Source organism: Zonotrichia leucophrys, chromosome 19 (assembly GCF_028769735.1).
Source record: "Zonotrichia leucophrys gambelii isolate GWCS_2022_RI chromosome 19, RI_Zleu_2.0, whole genome shotgun sequence".
Taxonomy (NCBI): domain Eukaryota; kingdom Metazoa; phylum Chordata; class Aves; order Passeriformes; family Passerellidae; genus Zonotrichia; species Zonotrichia leucophrys.
The window spans coordinates 5288440-5307323 of NC_088188.1; the positions used below are offsets into that span (position 1 = coordinate 5288440).

Consider the following 18884-nt stretch of genomic DNA (forward strand, 5'->3'; position numbering starts at 1 on the left):
ACTCTGAGTGGGCATGGGCTGTGTGCGGGCTCTCCGTGGGCCCGTGGGCTCTGAGTGGGCACAGGCCGCGTGTGGGCTCTCGATGGGCTCTCCATGGGCACGGGCTGTGTGTGGGCTCTCCATGGCCCTGGGCTATGAGTGGGCACGGTGAGGACGGGCCGTGTGCGGTATGTGCGGGCTCTGAGCGAGCCTGGGCAGTGACTGAGCCCGCTCTGTGGCGAGCCCAGCCTGCGGCTCTGCCTGGGCCGTGGCAGCGTCCCCGCCCTGAGCGCGTCCATGCTGGAACGGCCCAGGCTGGGAGTGTCCCTGCCCCGCGTGGGCCCGTGCCCGGCGCTGTCCCGCGGCTCCATCCCGAGGGCCGCCCGTCCCACGGCGCCTCCCGGGCCCCCCCCTTGCCCTCCCGGCGCGGCCGCGCCCTCCGCGGCCCACCCGGGCCGGGCTCCGGTGAATCAGCACAGGCGGGGCCCAGGGGGGCCAGGGGCCGGTGCCTTGGCGCGGGGCAAGATGGCAGATGTAGTTCTGAAGGGAGAGGCTGGGCTGAATGAACTCAGCACCGTTTGCGGATCCTGAGGACTTCATCTCCCGTCGAGCCCCGCGGGCAGGGGGGTGGGCGGGGCAGCGGGGGAGGGGCGGGGCGGGGCGGGGCGCGCGCAGGGGGGTTGTGGTGGCCCGCGGCGCGCGCACAGCACCGGGCGCAGCCGCCGCCGCCGCCTCAGCCGCAGCAGCGCCGAGACCGCCGCGCCCTCCTCGTCCTCCTCTTCCTCCTCCTTCCTCCTCCTTCTCCTCCTCCCGGAGCCCGCAGCCTCCTCGCCCCTCTCCCCCCCGGACCCCGCGAAGATGGTGGACCGCGAGCAGCTGGTGCAGAAGGCCCGGCTGGCCGAGCAAGCCGAGCGATACGACGACATGGCGGCCGCCATGAAGAACGTGAGTCCCGTCCCGCGGCCGTCGCGCTCCCCGCACACACACACACAGACACACACGCACACCTTCCTCCTCCTCCTGCCCGGCTGGGGCCGCCCTCCCCTCGCCCTTCCCGCGTGTTCCCCGCGGTGGGTGGTGGGCTCGGCCGGGGGGGCCGCGGGGGTGTCAGGGCCCCGCTCCCTCGCCCTCCGACACCCCCGGCTGAGTCCCGTTCCCGCTGCTCTTTCCCATCCAGGGCTACTTTGCTTTCTCCCGACCCCCATCCCTGCCCTAGACCCCCCCACGCATCCTTTGCCCTGCAGTGGGGCCCCCACCCAGCCCCACGCATCCTGCTCCTCCGCCTTAGAGCCCCTTTTCACATCCATCGCCTGCTCTGGGGCTCGCATCCAGCCCCACACATCCTTCTCTCTTGCCCTAAAACCCCCTCCGTGTCCTCTCCCTTATTCCGGGGCCCCCACCCAGTCGCACACATCTCCCTTTCTGCCCTAGAGCTGCCCCCCATCCTCCCCTGCTCCAAACCCCCGCGCTGTGCCCTGCTGCCCCCAGCCAGCCCCACGCATCCCCCTCCCTTGCCCTGGAGCACCCCCACATCCTCCCCTGCGCCTCGGGGCTCGCTGCCTCCGCAGCCCTGCAGCCCCCCACAGCCCCCCACATCCCCTTCCAGCCGCGTTTCTGCTCTCCCCCCGCCCCAGGCCCCCTCCCGTGCCCCCTCGCCACCCTGCCTGAGCGTGGCGGGGCACAGGAGCCAGGCGGGGCTGCCCGGGGGGGTCACACCGGCTCGGGGCCCCGGGGGGCGAGGCAGGGGGAACCCGGTGTGGGGAGGGGGGGGGTTCGTGCATCTCTCCTTGCTGCCGAAATATTTCCCCGTGCATCCCTTCCTACGCGTGGTGTGGTGTGTGCCCCTGACCCCAAAGATCGGCAGCCCTTTCACTGTCAAAGCTCTTTATTTTTACTGCTCTTGGTTGGAGATTTATGAATTGAGTCATGTTGTATTCATTTCACGCTCTTAAAATAAAGACTCTGCATATAGCAGGCTGATCTGATTTGTGACACTGAACGCTCCCCTTCAATACTGACATTTTGACAATATAAGAAGGGAAAAAAAAACATATCTCTGATCTGATCTTGCAAACAAAGCAATCGTGGGAGGCAGGATCAAGTCATTCCAGAAGATTCTGCATTTGTCATATTGCAGAGAGGCTAGACTGGGTGGAGGGAGGGAGGGGGTGCTTTAAAGGGGAAAACTGTTCTTTATGTTTGTCTTCTTAGTCAGGTCTGAACCTTTGCTGGGAGCTGGGGTGTCCTCCCCGGCTGATGAAAAGTGAATGCCGATCTGGGAATGTCGCAGTCTGCCGTGGGTGCAGCTCTGTTTGCCCATATTGCACCATTTTGTCAATAACCTTGCATTTATCAAACAGACAAAACTGTCACAGCCCGAGCCCGGGGAGGGAGGAGATGTCTTATCAAGGAATGAAATACGGATAATCGGAACGAGATATTATCACATTAACCCAGCCGGGCTGTCCCTCTGCTGCACCATGGCTTTTATACCATTTTCTGATGGCGGCATCTATTCATTTTAAAGCAAAGCCTGCTGTGTGAGCAGATCCTACAGCTCATTTCCTACGGATAATGCAGCCGCCGTGACAAAGCCAGCAGGGATATGCCCGGGACTCACAGCCGCGTTGCTCTGTGAATTTCTCTTAGCCTGCTTCCCCGGGCTGGCTGCTCGAACCCAGGTGCTGTTAAGAGCTCCTATGTGTGATTTTTCCTTACGGGCCCTGGTGAAACAGTAACCCGGGCTAACGCCTCTTATCAGCTGCCGGGTAGTTTGGCCGTAAGGAAGCGATCCCCAGCGGGAGCGCTGGCTGACGCCTCCCTTCACCAGCAAACAAAAGGCAGAGCTTTGTTCTTCCTTTCAGCACCGCGCTGCCCCAGGAGCCCCGGCACGGCCGGTCCGGCGGCCACGGCCATGTCACAGCCGTGTCCCAGCCGGTTATCCCGGTGCCCCGTGCGCTGCCCAGCCCCCAGCCCCGGTTGTGCGGGAGGCTGATGACCTCGCACTCATTTCCGTAGCAACGCCTAGTGATGTCATATGCCATGGTCCAAGCTGCAATGCACCCAGGCGGTAGCAGAGAGCATGCGGGCTGCGCCTAGCGAAGGTGATGCAGAGCCATCCTGCCCTCCAAACCTAGCCCTGCCTGGCGCCCTGCTGAGAAATGCTGCATGCTTCTCCTTTCAAACCTGTCGTGGCAGGGATGGGCATTAAAGAGGCTCCTTTTCCAGGAGCTTCATCTCACCTTTGCATTTTGGTGGCTGCCTCACCTGGGTTGTTCAGCCTCAGCCCTATGTGCTTGGGAACCTGTGCTGAATGGCTGTGTTAATGGTTTAAAATGGAAATGGTGTGCTGGGCTTCTTGCTGTCTGCTGATTCATCTAGGGATGTCTGGGATGGCAATGGTTTCTCAAAAATATTATTTATATATAATAACTTCTACTTCCTTCCTTCTTGCAAGTGCTAGCTGCCGGTGCCCCTAATTGAAGGAGCAGGATTGCTCCTTCAGCCCCCAAAAGGGGCAGGTTTACTGGGGGGTCTCTGAAAACAACAGCTGGTCCCCTCACCTAGCAGAGGGAGCAGAAGGTGATGCCACACCCAGGAAGGGTGCAGGGCTGGGCCCATCGATCCAGGGTATGTCTACATGACCTTGGTCATGTCCCTTGTCACCTCAGTGCTGTCTGGGGGTGCCATCAGCCCTATCAGGTGCTGGAGGACAGGAAAGCTCTCTGCTGGTCCCCAGTGTGGTCACACATTGGCCTTGGGCTTGCTTGCTGGAGTTTCACTTCCCACAGTGCTGGTGGTTGGAGCAAGATGCATTTTTGTCTGGTTGAGCTTCAGGAAGAGCTGTGCTGTCAGAGCTCATGCCAGGGCTGGAGATCAATATCCATTAGTGGTGCTGCTGCTGGAGGCTTTCCGGAGGTGGGAGCCCTGCCAAGCCCCTGGCCAGCACTGCCCAGGGAGCTCAGCACGTGCCTCCACACAGACCTTACATGGAGGGGATGTGCAGGTGAATGAACAAAATTATTGCAATAACTTGTGCAGAAAATAAGTGATCTTTTAAAAGTGTGTGGGGAGGATTATTGCACCTCACCTATGGGTGGTGTAGGTGTGGGGCTGTCCCCTGTGAGGGGAGCACTGCTCGACTTTGGGGGGCCCAACCTCTGCAGCAGGGCCGTGGCTGTGCTGCATGCAAGGACCACCAGGTGTGGGTGTGAAGGGGGGACTGTTGGAGATGCTGGAAAGCAGATGGCTCCTCCAAGCTTCAGACAGCACAGCTTGGTGCAGTAAATGGCCATTGTGGGTGGAGGAGGAGCGTGAGGATGGGGGATTGCAGGCCCTCCCTGGCACAGGGTATGTGGGCTTCTCCTGTGATGGTCACCAGCTGGGCAGGTTATCATCCCCCACATCAGTTATCAGTGCTGAGAGCAAGGCTTCACACAGACAGCAGGATCACCTTTGGAAAAAGGGGCAGTGACACAAATGCAGCCTGTCTGGAGAGTCCCCAGGAAGCAGAGCAGGGATGATTAGCTGCTTTCTGCTCACAGTGTACACAGACAAAAGGGTGGTGAAGGTGGAAAGGCTTCTCCAGGAGGAGTGCTGGGCAGGCCATCTGTGATGGTGGGAGGGGACCAAGGAGTGCGAGCTGCTGTAGTAGCACTTCCCAGGGGGGCTGGGGATGGCTTTGCAGAACCATTCCCAGTGCTGAGGTGGATGGTGCAGTCATTAGCTGTTGGCATCCCATGGCAGCCCTGATGCTCTTGTGCAGGCACATTGAATGGTGCCCAGCCTCAGGGTGCCTGCAGAGCACTGGGGGACTGCAGTGGTGCTGGGGATTGCAGACAGCCTCACTCATGAGCAGGGCTTCCTTCCTGGAGGTGCATGGGCCCAGGACAGGATGGTGGCTGTCAGGGACTCCTGTCCTTCTGACCTTGTACAGGTTCACAGTGTGGGGTTGTCTCTGTGTGACTCAGCCCTGGGACGTTGTAGCCATGGCCTGAGTCACATCTGCTCCTCAGCCACACATAGGTATCAATGCAGACCCTCTGTGACTGCAGTGGACACTGCTCACAGTAACTGGCCAGTCTTCAGCACATCAAGCTCTTAAAAATTCCTCTTGAGCTCCTGTGAGTTCTTACTTAGTCCATTTAGGAAGAGTCACTGACTTACAAGATCATGCTGGGTTTCTTAGTTGGCCAGGTGTAGCATCCAAGGTGGATTGGACCCAAAATATCTCTTCTTGAACTAAACAAAAGTGAAATTGAGACTGTGATGGAGAATATAGCAGCTGAGTACATAGAAACAGTAAAACTTGGGCAAGGGCTCTCCATGAACCCCTGGATTATTTGGGTTTATCCAGTAAATCTATTGGATGATGTCTAACCATGAAAATGCAAAAAGATTGGTGGGAGTTGTCTTGATTTATTAATTTTTTTTCAATCACCTTTATTTACTGCTTCTTGTGTGGGATCACAAGATGGCTGGTTCACAGGAGATTTAATTGCTCTAGTACACCAAGTAAACTTCATTTGATAAACTCTGTCTTCCCCAACTGTGTTCACCAGCTGATCCCAGAGTTGCTCTGGAATAAACTGCTTGGACAATGATGATGTGTGCTTGGGCTTGCTGGAATACTTTGGGGACAATCACAGAACTTCAGCTCCAGAAATGTTTCCTGGGTTGAAAACTCCAGCATCTAGGGACCTACACACTGTTCCTGGAAACTGGATGATGTCTTTGGCATCCTCTTAGTGGTTCTCATGGATGTTCTGGATGGTGCTTTCAGGAGGGTTATCCACATAACTGTGGTGTAACCCTCTGCCTCCTGCAGCTGAGGTTTGGTTTCTGATCAGGGAGATGAAAAACATGGTTCTACCTCAGCTTCTGCAGCTGGTAGAATTAAGATTTTCCTTAATTTGAGGATCCCCACCATACTAGTTCCTCTTCTTCATGTGTGTTACTGAACCACTTTTCTTGTGCCTTTGCCCAGTAGCATCAGGGCTGCTCAGGAGCATGCTCAGCTTGGCTTTCCAAGGAGGAATAAACAGCCTCAGCCTTGCTGAGCTTAAGATCAGGGAGGTGGAGTAAAAGTGACCTGGTGGACCCCATACCTATGAGGGGGCCTGGATCACAATGACCCCAAGGTCACAATCCTAAGGACAAGGATTTTTCAATGCCTGATATTTCTCCTACCTCTGCAGGCTTGGGGCTGAGAATTGGATCTGTTAGCTGTGGCTCTTGAGGACAGGAGGAGAACTTGGCTCAGGGTGCAGCTGGGGAGGAGAGTGGTAGCCATGACCTGACATGTGGAGAAAACTCCATGGATGGTGACACATCTGGCAGGGCCTAATGCACCAACTCTGTCACTGAGCTCTTGAGCTTCTATTTGGAGCAGCTTCATGCCAAGTAAGCCATGCACAGAACTTGTGTGCAAGGGTACATATTTAGGGAAAAAAGAATCCAAGCTTTTGTGAGTCCCACCTGCTAGTGCTTGAGTAACCAGCTGCTTTTTGGGAGGTGGCTTTGTCTGAGCTCAGACGTGTCCTTGGATGTGGAGCACTGCTGAACTTGTTGGTGCTGCTTTTTCCTTGGCAGAGGTGTGCTGGGAGCTCAGTTCCAGTCTGGCAGGGAAGAGCCATGAGGACTGTCAGACTAGTTCAGACCAGAGCTGGCTGCTCGGTGTCCCAGCCAAGCACCAGGCTGTTCAGAGGCAGGCAGGGAAGGAGGCATTGGAAAATGCCTCCAGTCTGACCTGAGGGAGCTTTTCCTCACGTGGGTCAATGCCTGAGGTATTTAGTGCTCTGCCTTGTGCTTTTGTGCCCTGTTCAGCCTCCTGAGCTGCCAGCAAAACATGAATGCAAATTAGAATAACTGCAGTCCAAAGCACAGTGGAACAGGATTTGCCTGGCTTCCCAAGCGTTCTCCATTGACAGCTTTGATGGGATCCAGGCATCATCTCCACCTGACTGTGGCAGAGCTGTGAGGCAGGGCTGAGGTTGGCTCTGGGCTGTGCTGCACCCTCAGTGCTTCCAGGCGTTCTCCTGCGCTCCGGTGCTCTGCAGCTCATGGCAGATTTTTCCAAAGGAGGAGTATTTTTGTGCTAACTGGTTTGCAGCCAGCTTAGACCTTCTTTCCTTTGCTGGTCAAGTCTTTGTCTTTTCCTTCTGGAAAGCCTTCAACAACTTCTGCTCTTTACTGGACAGGTAACTAACCTAACTGGTCCTTAGCTGAAGTCTTGTTCCCCAAGTGTTAGATGCACATGAGAAATGGCAACTGGCATTTCTGGAAAATGGCAACTCCCTTGTCTGGGAAGCAAAAACTGAGTGAAAACCTGAGTATTGACTCGATTTGACTAGTGCTGGTCACTGCTGAGCAGTGATAGCCTGGAAACCAGCTAAAACAAGGGGAAGTAGCAATGGATTGGTCACTGTGCTGGATTTTGGGTGGCTTTGTCTTTCAGCCTCTGAAACCTTTGGCTTGTCTTGAAGAAGCAGGCCAGATAAATGGTGGTGGCTGGTTTTGTGCTGGTGGCATTGAGATAAAACGTTCTGCCATGGCTGCTGGCTGCCAGGCTCTGCCTGTGCTTCTGCCAGTGCAGCTTTTGGTCATGGAAGGTGGGGGAACTCTTCTTTCCTCATGCAAATGAAATGGTTTGTGGGAATGTTTTTCTCCCTGTCTGCTTGATCTAATGAGCAAAGTCCTTCCTCCCAGCCTAAAATGAAGGAAAGTGGCAACAAAATTACTCCCATTCTGCTGTTTAAATTTATTTATTTTTTTAAGTAAGAGGTCTGACTCTGCTTCAGAATCCAGATGTCAAGATGTGGGATTCCCACTGTGGCTGTGGGGGAGGAGCTCAGCAGTGGGATGGCTTTGTCCATCTTATCTGAATGCACAATGATAGTGATGCTGAGCTGCTGCATCTTTCTGGTCCCTTCTGTGGGCTGGAGCCTTGGAAGCTGCTGGGGCTGGTAAATCAAAAGGGTTGATCTTCACCCTGGAGTCTCATGCTGGTTATCTTGGTATAATCTGGAAAAGCTCAGAAATGGTAAATTCTGGAAAATGGAGCAGAAATGATGAGGCAGCAATTCTTGTGCTGCAGGAAACACTGACAAGACTGTCTCTCAAAAGCAAAGCCTTCGTGTAGCTAGTGAAACAAAAGCCTTTGTCTGCCTATTTAAGGGCAAACTTCCCCCAGTTTGAGGTTTTTCTGTGCTAACCCAGATTTAGTCACATCTCAGACATGACCCAGTACATGCTCAATTAGATATTAAACAAACCTGATTTTTGGCCCCAAGCTAATGATCTAGTGACCAGGGGCAGTGCATTAGTTAATTGCAGTAAGAGAGTAACTAGAGAATGATGGCGTGAGATTCCCTTAAAGTGATCCCCAGATTAGGGATTAGAGTACTTAATGTTTTTCTTCTGTGAAGGAGCTGTTGGAATTGAGTCCGTGTATGGGTGTTTGAGGCAGCTGTGCTTGGACGAGCCCAAGTCTGCAGGGATTCCAAGTGCAAACCATTCCTTAATTGTTTGCAAATTCCCTCTGATCTCTCTAGATGGGTTGGCTTGCTTGGGATGTGTCTTTGCTTACGTACCAAGCAAAGCTGCTTGGCGTGTCAGGGTGCTTCTGACTCCTCTCTAAGATGGTTTCAGCAAGGCTCTAGAAAAACACCAGTGAGAAGGCTGAGCCCCAGTGCTAACGAGGCTGCTGATGGACACGTTGTTTGGACAGTTGTGGTGCTCAGCAGCATCAGGTTTATTAATAGTAGGTGGAGAAGCTGTTGCTGTGCCATGTGCTAACAGACACGCTCAGCAATTGCTGGAGGAGATCTCTACTTGTAAAAGGCTAATGCAGCAGTGAATGGGAACTTGGGGGAGATTAACAGCCTTTGATTTACACCCAGCTGGAGCAGGCCTTGGAGCTTTGCCTGTTTATGCTGTTGGGCTTTGTTACATGGGGTGAATATTTCATTATCTGGGAGCTTGGCTTCTTGTGTTTGGTGGTGTCAAGATGATGTTGGCACCTCAGGGGTTCTGTCACCTGTGATGAACTGAGATCAAATCTGTGGTGGGAGTCCCTTGGGCTTCAGAAGAGGCTGGGAGGGGGTTAACACCCTCGGCTGCAGCCAGGTGAGGGGAGTTAAACAGTTGGATCTAGGATAGTAAAGTGACCCTCCTTGTAATTTAAAATCAGTTGCAGTGCTCCAGAAAGCTGCCAGAGCAAAAACTTGACTTTCTTCTTTTCTGTAAGTTCATTTAAGAAATTAAATAAAGTTGTCTTTGCTAGAGATGTGTAAGATCAAGCCTGAAATCCCTGAAGCAGTGGGAGGGTAAAGTACATCTGGAGGGATAATCACCTTACTCACTGATGTAGAAATTAAACCTATCGTGGAGCTGGCATGCAGGAATCCACCTGGGTGTTCTGGGAAGTCTCTTGCTTAATCTGGTAAAACATGTTTGAGACACCAAGGAACTGCTGGATCTGCAGACCAAGAGACCTAGAGCAAAAATTTTGTTTTTAATATTTCCAGAATCTTACCTTGATGTGCAACAACCAGGTGTTCCCAAAGTGTTTGTGGGAGTGACCTGGAGCAGCTAAAATCGTGCATGCTCACTGCAGGGAGCTTTGCATGGCTGCAGCTTCTCCCATTTCACCCTTTGGAGCAGCAGCTTGCAGCTGCCATGGCAGCAGTGCCATGCCAAAGGAAGCCATGCCAGCAGGCAGGAATTGCTCAGTGAGCAGGAACAGGCTCTCCCAGCAACCAGAACCTGCTCTCAGCCTTGGGGTGGCCTGCCCATGGCACAGCATCCTTTCTCTCTTGGCTCAGCTGGGTAGAGGTCATGGGCTCAGCAGTTTTTGAGCCCCTGATTAAGGACAAGGCCTGGCACTTGATGCTCTGGGGAGGATTTGATGATCTGGTGGCAGGATTCTTCCTGCCTGGCACTGGGGCTGGAGGTGAGCAGGAAAGCACTAAGATCTGAGCCAGATTAGTACCCTTGGAAGCTGTGAGGTAAATCTTTAAGCAGCTAATGCTCCCAGCAGCACTAAACACCCTCCCCACATGAAACTTGGTGCATTTATCTAGAGTCTCTGAAATCTGTCTGGCTTGGGTTTGTTTTACCATGAATTGGAAAGAAAAAAACCATCTTCCTCTGCGTGGACCAAGTCTTAAGACTCTAGAAATGTCCAGTAGCCATCCTGTGAATGGCTGCTTCAGTTCAAAAGCCTGTGAGTAGGTGGAGTCTTCTGAAGAATAATGCTTAAACAGAAATTAAAAACCCCCAAGTCTTTAAACTTGCACAGAAATGTTTCTGAGGAAAGAGCTGCAGTTACTCTTGAAGAGCTTTTCAGCTCCCACCTGGAAAAGCTTAATGCAGCCCAGAAGAGCCTATAGCAGCCATGAATTGTCATTCTTCTCCCAAAAGGATCAACGGATCAACTCTGAGCTCCTGAAACTTGCTGTGAGCTCCAGGGGCACATCTGAGCTCTCCCAGCAGTGGCACGCTGTGGCACTGGGCTTCCACGTGCTTAGCAGAGAGCTTGGAGACCAGGCTGTCAGCAGGGAGCAGAGCAGATAATCCAAGGCAGGAGAGCTCCCCAAGCTGTTGGGTGATGGAGAAGGGTGGTGCTGATCCTGTGCTGCTGCTGAGGCACTCACAGCACACAGCAGTGGGCAGATGATGCTGCCAGCCTGCCATATCCTGGGGAAGGAATAGCTTGGCATCCCTTCTGTTGCTTTGTAGTTAGCAGGCAAAGGTGCTGGTGTCCCATCTGCCAGGGACAGTGTGATGAGCCCTGAGTGACAATCCCCTCAAATGCTGGGGCTGATGTGCTTGGACTTGCTGCTCTCTCCATCTGGTGGCTGGGAGGCACTAGGCCAACAGAGGTCAATCATTTTCCCCAAGAGTTTTTAATAAGCATGAGGCAGGTAATGGCAGCAAGATGCTGAAATGAGTTGTCCTCCAGCCAGTTTTCATCTTGTTTCATAGCCTGTCAGTAAGGCTAATGGGAATCAGGGTGTTAATAAGGAAAACAAGAAAACTTGAGCATAATTCCTTCCTGGCTCAAAAAGCACATGCTGGCTAGAGGAGCAGCTCTCTGTGACAGGACTGTGCAATGCTAACTCAGAAATTGTTTGTAGCTCCTTGAACATTTGTTTGTAGAACACTTGAACATACACAAAGCTGGGAGGCCAAAGTTTTTCTTTCCAGTTGGTGACTGGGATGTGTCTGGGCTGCTCTCTGTCCACAATAGCCATGGCAGGCAGATGCTCCCTCGTGTTTGCCTTATCTCAAGCTGCAGAAGAAGTCAGAGACACAAATCAATGGCACCCAGGTGTTCTGCAGTGGAAAGAAACCCAGAGTCGTTATCCCAAGTGCTGGGACTGCAGTGCTGCAGATAAGGGCTGGGACACAAAATGGAGCAGCTCAGAGCTCTGCTGCTCTTACTGCTGTTCTCACCTTGGCTCCCTTCAGCCTTTCATGTGCAAGAATGACCCAAGCAGCTGAAATTTGCTTTTTCTCCAGCTGAAATCCATGACAGCCACACTGAAACTGGAGCAGGAGGTCTGCAGGCTCCAAGGACTGATCAAACCTGAATGCAGTGCAATCACATGTAGTTATTGAGCTACAGAGGCCAATAAAATAAATGAGCTCTTGGTTTCCACATCTCCCAGTTTGAAGACTTTGTCTTGGGTGGTTCAAAGTCGCCTTAAGTAATAAAGGCTGCAGAGTGGGATGAAAGCTGCTGTTAAGTGTAGGAACATGCAGAAATCCTAATTGATGTCTAGAGCACCTGAGTAGCCTCTGAGATGCAGTTGGGCTGCAAGCAATAAACAGTTCTCTGCAGACACTGGTCCTTGAGGCACTGGGAGCAATTTGAAATGCAATGGCAGAGCCAGAACCATCCCATGTGCCCTCAGCTGCTGTCCTGTGATGTGAACTGGCCCTGCTAGCTTAGAAAACAGGAACTAGGAGGGGATTATTCATAGTGAAACAGGCAGAGGAGAAGGCAGTGGGGAACTTGTGTCTGCCCACAGCCTGCACGTGCTTTTTTTTGGTCTTGTCTGGGATGAGAGGAAGGGTTTGACCTACAGCCCAAAACCCCCCTGGCCACACTGAGTTAAAACATGAGCAGGGGACAGCAGAAGGGGTCAGCAAGGAGAGAAGCAGTTCTGGTGTGACTTCCACTTTGGAAGTGTGACATGGGGGCGAAGGCAAGGCAACAGGGAAAGGAACCCAAACCAATCTGGGCACATTTTAGATTTAGGTCTGGTTTAACACACGCCTACTTCACCAAAGTAGGACAGTGCTTAAGAAAAGCATCTTTCCCACTGCTGTGATGGAGTTGTAGGACAGCTCACTGGTGCTTGGGGAGAAGCTGCTCTTGCTGAGGTTGTGTGACATCGAGTCGTGACTCTCACCAGGCTGCTGGGTAATGGTGACAATTTCATGTGCTTGAGAGCAGCCATTTCTTCAAGCTGGGGCGAGCTGGGGACAGGAAAAAACAGGCAGTCTGTCTGTCATGACCTTCCAAAATGACACACTTGGGCTGCTGAAGGTGGTCTTGTCACAGAATCATAAAGATTGGAAAAGACTTCCAAGGTCACAGAGTCCAGCCTTTAACCAGTCACCACCTTGTCAACCAGAGCAGAGCACTTAGTGCCATGTCCAGTCATTTCCTGAATGCTTCAGGGATGGGGGCTCCACCAACTCCCTGGGCAGCCCCTTCCAATCCTTGACGACCCTTTCTGTGAAGAAATTCTTCCTGAACCTGTCCTGGCACAGCCTGAGGCCGTGTCCTCTTGTCCCTGCTCATGGGTGGTGGGGTGGCAGCATGTGACAGCAGCTGGAGCTGTGGGGAAGGTGACAGGTCTGCAGGTGTTGTGACCTTTTTCAGCTCCTTGAGCCTGGAGGGGCTGTGTGCTGGGTTGCTCCCCTTGCCAGTGGCTACAGAGCAAGAAGGAATTTCAGTGGTCAGAGCACCATTTCAAAAAATGAAACACAGAATGGGACCTTCAGGCCAGAGCTCACACTAACGAGCTGCATGTGAAGGAAAACAAGGCACTTGCTGGGGTTTGTGTGGAGAGATAACAAATTTAATTCCATGGTGCAGGAGCTGTAGATAGAACAGGAAGCAGAAGTGCTGAAGGGGAGATGGATGTTGTGTATCCTGGTGGGAGAGGAGCTCTGATGATCTTTAAAAGCTTTTCTCAGTGAACAGTTTGAAGTTCTCATGGCTGTGTCTGTCTCTCCAGGAAAGCTTCACTCTTTTGTAGCTGTCTGATGTCCTGAAGGACTCGGATTCTCTTTTAAGCAATAAGAAGAGCAAGTGTTGAGGTTTATACCATGGGTTAAACTGTCAGATGTTGATGGTATTCCCCAGGGAAGGATCTCTGGGTCCTGTCAGCTTGCCAGTGCTGTCTGCTTTAAGATAAGACATCAAAGCCAGGCAGAAGCTGTAAATGGGTGGGCACTTAATTATCAAACTAAGTGAAAAGTGTGCAAGAATAAACAGGTAGAGCTAAGTCCTGTGATGGATCTTCTCTGCAGTCACTGAAGGGACCTCAAAAACAGTCATTTCCTGATGTATACTCAGACCTGCTCCTGCAAGCTGACAAGTGGAGGATGGGAGTCTGGAATAAGCCCCGTGGGTCTCACCAAAGCCTGTTAATCAGGATACTTCAGAAAGCAGGTGCTGTAGAAGCACCCCTTGGGCTTTTGGACTTTACATACCTTGGCATCAGGGACAGGTAAAGTTCTGCTCGTTCCCTGGCTTCTCAAGAGGCTGAAGCTTGCCTGGCTGCAGTGTGATCCTTGGGCATGCCAGGAGCCTGCCAGGTTTGGGGCAAGGTGCTGAGTCAGAGCTCCAGCTGTAGTGGAGAAATCAGGAAAACCTTCTCAGACATGGTGCTGCCTCTGCAGTGCTTTGTTGCAAATCAGAGGGCTTGGATTTGTACAAGCCTCTGTAAACCCTAAACTTCCAGTAATTTTTGTCCAACGGGAACTCAGGGAGTTTCCCCATGGCCTAAGGGCCCTGGAGTCTGGTGGTGCAGACACTGTGCCATCAGAGAACTGGTGAGACTGGAACTGCAGTGTGCTCCAGCTTGGTGATGGAAGTGCCTGGCAGCATGGGCTGCTCCATGCCAGGCTCCCTGCACTCCCTGCCTAGGTGTCCTTGTGCAGTCTGCTCCTGGCAGCTCTGTTCTCCTTTTTTTTTTTTTTTCCAGAATAGCTAGAAGAGTTTCCTGTATCAGATTTCCACCGTGTGGATCAGCTCCTTGTCCTTGGCTGTTTGTGTCACATCCAGGACTTGACACTGCATCTCCTGCCCCTCTCCCTGGTCTGCATGAGCACAGGAGGGAGATGAGGCTGGGCAGTTACTGGGGTTTGCAGAGCAAATTCTGCTGTTCCCTGCTGGCAGCCAGGGAAGTAAAACTCCAAACTGAGCTTCCCAAAGAGCAGGTAGACTGCAGCCAGGGCCTGATGGCTTTGTGCTCCTGCCAAGCCCTCCTAATGCCAAGCTAGGATTTTCCTTTGGCTATTTGAAGTCTCTGACTCCATGTAACAGTGCTGGAAATGGCATCAGGGGACCTGATCCCTTCTTTGGGGAGGTGAAACCCCTTCAGGATCTGAGTTAAGGGGGAAGGTTCTGCCCTTGCATATTGTGACTGCTGCAGTGTGATCCAGGCCTGATGCAGGATATTGCCTTATTTGATGTTAAACCAGAAGCATTCAGTGCAATGCTACAAACTCAGTGTATGAGAACCTGCTGTTTACCAGTGGCTGGGTTGAACTCACTTTGTTTCTGTATCCTGCAGTGTAAGAAAAAAACAAACAGCATTTGTTTGGCCAGCACAGGCTGCAGAGAAGGCACAGCCCCACGTGCATGTGACAGGCTGGTGCAGAGGTGTTGGAGTGGTTTCTGCTGGAGATGGGCACTGGTGCAGTGCTGTGGAAGAGCAGAGTGACAGTGACTGCACAGTCTGGGGTGTGCAGGGGGCTGTGCCTGGAAATGCCAGCACAGGCAGGAGGGCACCAGGCACCTCTGGGCAGACAGAGATGTCCTCAAAGGCAGCTGAGCCTGGGATACATATTTTCTGCCTTTTTCTCACTCTGACAAGGCAGCTCAGTGTACCCTGCTGTCTGATACCTTGTGTCCTGGGCATCTTGCATTTTCTTCCTGCTGGGAATGCAAGAGCCAGATGGTTTTCTGTTCTTCCTCCCTCAGCTCAATTGCAAACTGAAATGTGTGGGACTGCAGCCTCTCCCCTCTCCTGCTGCTGAGGGCCGTGGTCCTTGTCCCCACCCTTGTCACATCTTGGCCATGTCTCTGCAGTGCTCCTTCCTGGGAGTCTGGGTCCTGCTAGGAAGCAGTGACATGGTTAACAAGGCTCCTTCCTGCTTTTACAAGTTCCCTGTGAGCTCCCTAGGGGAATCTGCTGTCTCCACAGGTGTACCTTCCATCTGTCAGCCAGTTTGTTGAAAGGATTTTGACAGGCAACTTTCCTCCGTAATCCTTAATAGCTTCGAATTTAAAATGTTTATGGCAAAGCTAATCCCACGAAACTCCCTGTAGTTTTGATAAATCTGTCCTCCAGCAAGACTATTCTGGTGAGAGGAGGTAAATCTACTTCTCCCTGCAGTGATAAATATCTGCAGATCTAGCTGTGGGGCGCCTGCTTGTTCCTCACTTCAAAACTGGTGTCTCTTCTCAGGGAGCACCTTGCTAAAAGCAAAATTTCATCTGGTGATCAATCTCCACAACCCCTGTCAGGACAGAAAACTCTTGGAATCAGTGAGTCTCTTGTATGGCTGTGGGTGTTGGACACTCCATTTACAGCTGGAAGAGAATAAATCAGGCTGGGATTTCTGGATGCTTCTATTTCCAAATCCCTCACTCAAAGCAGGGCAGCTTAGGTGGAATAAGCCCCCAGGTAACCTGATGGAGTCTTTGGTATCTCTGAGGACAGACAACCCAGAAGCTCTGGGGCAGGGGAACACCTTGGTTATGCTCCCAAAGATGTCTTTAACCCACAAAGTCATTACTGTGGTTTGTGCAGGTGTCACTGCGAGGGAAGAACAAAGGGAGACATTCTGTAAAACTGCAGAGCAGAGACCTCAGCACAGCAGGCAGGCTGGAGGCAGTGTACAAGTGTCTCACCACGGGTATTTGGGCTCATTGTGGTTGGGCCCTGCCTGGCCCTGCTGCAGGAAGCAGGATATCACAGGGACCCCAGGGCCCTGTGGTTAAACTGTCACCGTTGCCTTGGCCAGGACAGGGGTGTGAGGGTTGGCCTGGCACTGGAGCTGGGGGTGGCATCGCTGCCCTGCTTACCTTGGGCGGGAGCACTGCCAACTGCCCTGGCATCCTGCTCTGTGCTCTTTGTCCTGTGCCACTGGCAGCTGCTGATAGTCCCAGGAGATCCTGCCCTCATTCATGTGACACCCATTCCCTGCTCCCTCGCTGTCTCTCACCCTGCAGCAGAAGCAGCTGTGCTGGTTTGCACAGGAAGACCCTCTTCCATGTAGAAATGGTCTGCTGTTCCTCAGACCCTCTTCCATATAGAAATGGTCTGCTGTTCCTCTGCCAGGCTCATCCTGTGGAGCAGCACAGATGCACACAGCAGCAGGGGTGGCAGTGCAGGGTCTGCTTGCTGCCTCTGCCTTGAGGGAAAGGGCTAGAGGGATCTGCTCAGAGACTCTGCTTGCTGTGGGGGGAGCAGGCTTAGCTGTGGCCTGGTTTTGGGAGGAGACATCAGCCAGAGCATGGCTGAAGAGCTGCAGGAGGAGTGCATGTTCTGGAATGTGCAGGTCAATATGGTGTGAGCAACCGTGAGTCATTCAAGGCCATTCAAATGAGGTCCTGGCTGAGCCTTTGGCCTCCTGCTCCCCACCATAAATGTGGTTATCTGGGCCCAGAGCAAACCTTGTCCTTACACATCCTTGTGAAAGTGACTCAGTGTTTGCAGAAGCCTTTCACATCCAAACCATTACCTAATCCTTTACTGCCCTGAGGTGGCTCACAGGTTCCTGCTTTGGTGGCCTGATTCCCAGCTGGCTGTGCCCAGGGTGTGTCCTGGGGGAAAGGGGACAGTGGCCATGCCCAGGCTCAAAGTGGCACTTGGCAGCTGTAACCAGCCCAGGGGAGCAGCCCTGTGCAGCTGCTGTGTGGTGTCCTGGCTGCTGCAGGGGCTCCTCCTGCTCCTTCCTGCAGGAAGCTTGGCCAAAGCTGCTGCCTGGGAGGCTCCAGGCAGTGATGGTGTTGTGGGAGCTGGAATGGGATTATTGTGATACCAAGTGGTGCTTCCCAAGTTACTGAGGGAGCTCTGTGCTCATCATCTCCATAATCCCTTTGTGGTTTTTGTGGTGCATGAGGCAGGTAACACTGTTAACCTGGGTGAGGAAAACCCAGTGTGGGGGGTTTCCCCTCACCATGTGAGCTTTTAAGGTGCCTGAGGGAGTTGTAATTGTGCCATCTCAGAGATTTTTTGGGTGTGTCTGAAGACTGTGGGAAGTGGAAAGGATGAACACCCTGTAGCTCTGGTGGTGTTAACCATGCAGGTAGCTCATAACCCTGGGCCTTCTCCTCCCTCTTGCTTTGACTGTCCCTCTCCCCTGCATTGCCAACTCTCATCCTGCAGGTGAAAGGCATCTCTTTCCTAGAAGACTGTCTGGAAGATGCTGATTTCTCAAATAAAACCCAAGGCCTGCTCCTTTTGTTGTGGGTCTGGAGCACAGCACGATTTCCCATCTGGCTCCTGCTGGGATGGGAGCAGAGGCAGAGCTGGATGGCAGAGCAGGACTTTGGAGCTGACTGCCTCCTGCTGCCTCTGTCTAGAGACGCACAGGAGCACCCAAAGGAGTGATGGGAGTGTCAGAAGGCTGGGGCTTAACCCGAACGTCTCTTTTCTCTCCCCCTCTCTCCACACAGGTGACGGAGCTGAACGAGCCCCTGTCCAACGAAGAGAGGAACCTGCTGTCCGTGGCCTACAAGAACGTGGTGGGGGCGCGGCGCTCGTCCTGGCGAGTCATCAGCAGCATCGAGCAGAAGACCTCTGCAGATGGCAACGAGAAGAAGATCGAGATGGTCCGCGCCTACCGCGAGAAGATCGAGAAGGAGCTGGAAGCCGTGTGCCAGGATGTGCTGAGCCTGCTGGACAACTACCTGATCAAGAACTGCAGCGAGACGCAGTACGAGAGCAAAGTCTTCTACCTGAAGATGAAAGGGGACTATTACCGCTACCTGGCCGAGGTGGCCACCGGTGAGAAGAGGGCGACCGTGGTGGAGTCTTCGGAGAAGGCCTATAGCGAAGCCCATGAGATCAGCAAGGAGCACATGCAGCCCACCCACCCCATCCGGCTCGGGCTGGCCCTTAACTACTCGGTTTTCTACTACGAGATCCAGAACGCGCCGGAGCAGGCCTGCCACCTGGCCAAGACGGCCTTCGACGACGCCATCGCCGAGCTGGACACCCTCAACGAGGACTCCTACAAGGACTCAACGCTCATCATGCAGCTCCTCCGCGACAACCTAACGCTCTGGACGAGCGATCAGCAAGACGACGACGGCGGAGAAGGCAACAACTAGACCCCCCCGATGGACTGGCAGCCGCACGCTGATGCTAACTACTGCAGTCTTTATTTTTTTCCCACGAGTGGGGGGGGGTCCGGGGTGGGGGAGGGAAAGGGAGGGGACACCTTCCCAGGGAGGCCCCCCACAACCTGTCTTTGATTGCCTCGTTGACATTTTTGCCAAAACACCACTAGTGGAAGTCAGGCTGGCTGTGCTGGTATGGAATAGCAGCCTCACTGGCATATGGACTGTTCTGTAGATTATTAATACAAGTGGAGCTGTCTTTAATTTAACTTTATTGCTAGAAATAAAAAAAAAAGGGTTTTAAGACGAA

General features: G+C 53.1%; 1 protein-coding gene across 1 annotated transcript; it reads left to right on the forward strand.

The window, feature by feature from the left end:
• Nucleotides 1–688: 688 nt before the first annotated feature.
• On the forward strand, nucleotides 689–18884 carry YWHAG (tyrosine 3-monooxygenase/tryptophan 5-monooxygenase activation protein gamma). The gene is made up of 2 exons (XM_064728958.1): nucleotides 689–924; nucleotides 17909–18884. Exons 1-2 carry the CDS (start codon nucleotides 838–840, stop codon nucleotides 18563–18565), a joined length of 744 nt encoding a protein of 247 aa, XP_064585028.1. The 5' UTR covers nucleotides 689–837; the 3' UTR covers nucleotides 18566–18884.

Excerpts from the sequence above, each read along its gene's own strand:
- YWHAG (XM_064728958.1), top strand. The coding sequence starts at position 838 with ATGGTGGACCGCGAGCAGCTGGTGCAGAAGGCCCGGCTGGCCGAGCAA. Across the intron at positions 925-17,908 it reads TGGCGGCCGCCATGAAGAAC|GTGACGGAGCTGAACGAGCC; the intron begins GTGAGTCCCGTC and ends CTCTCCACACAG.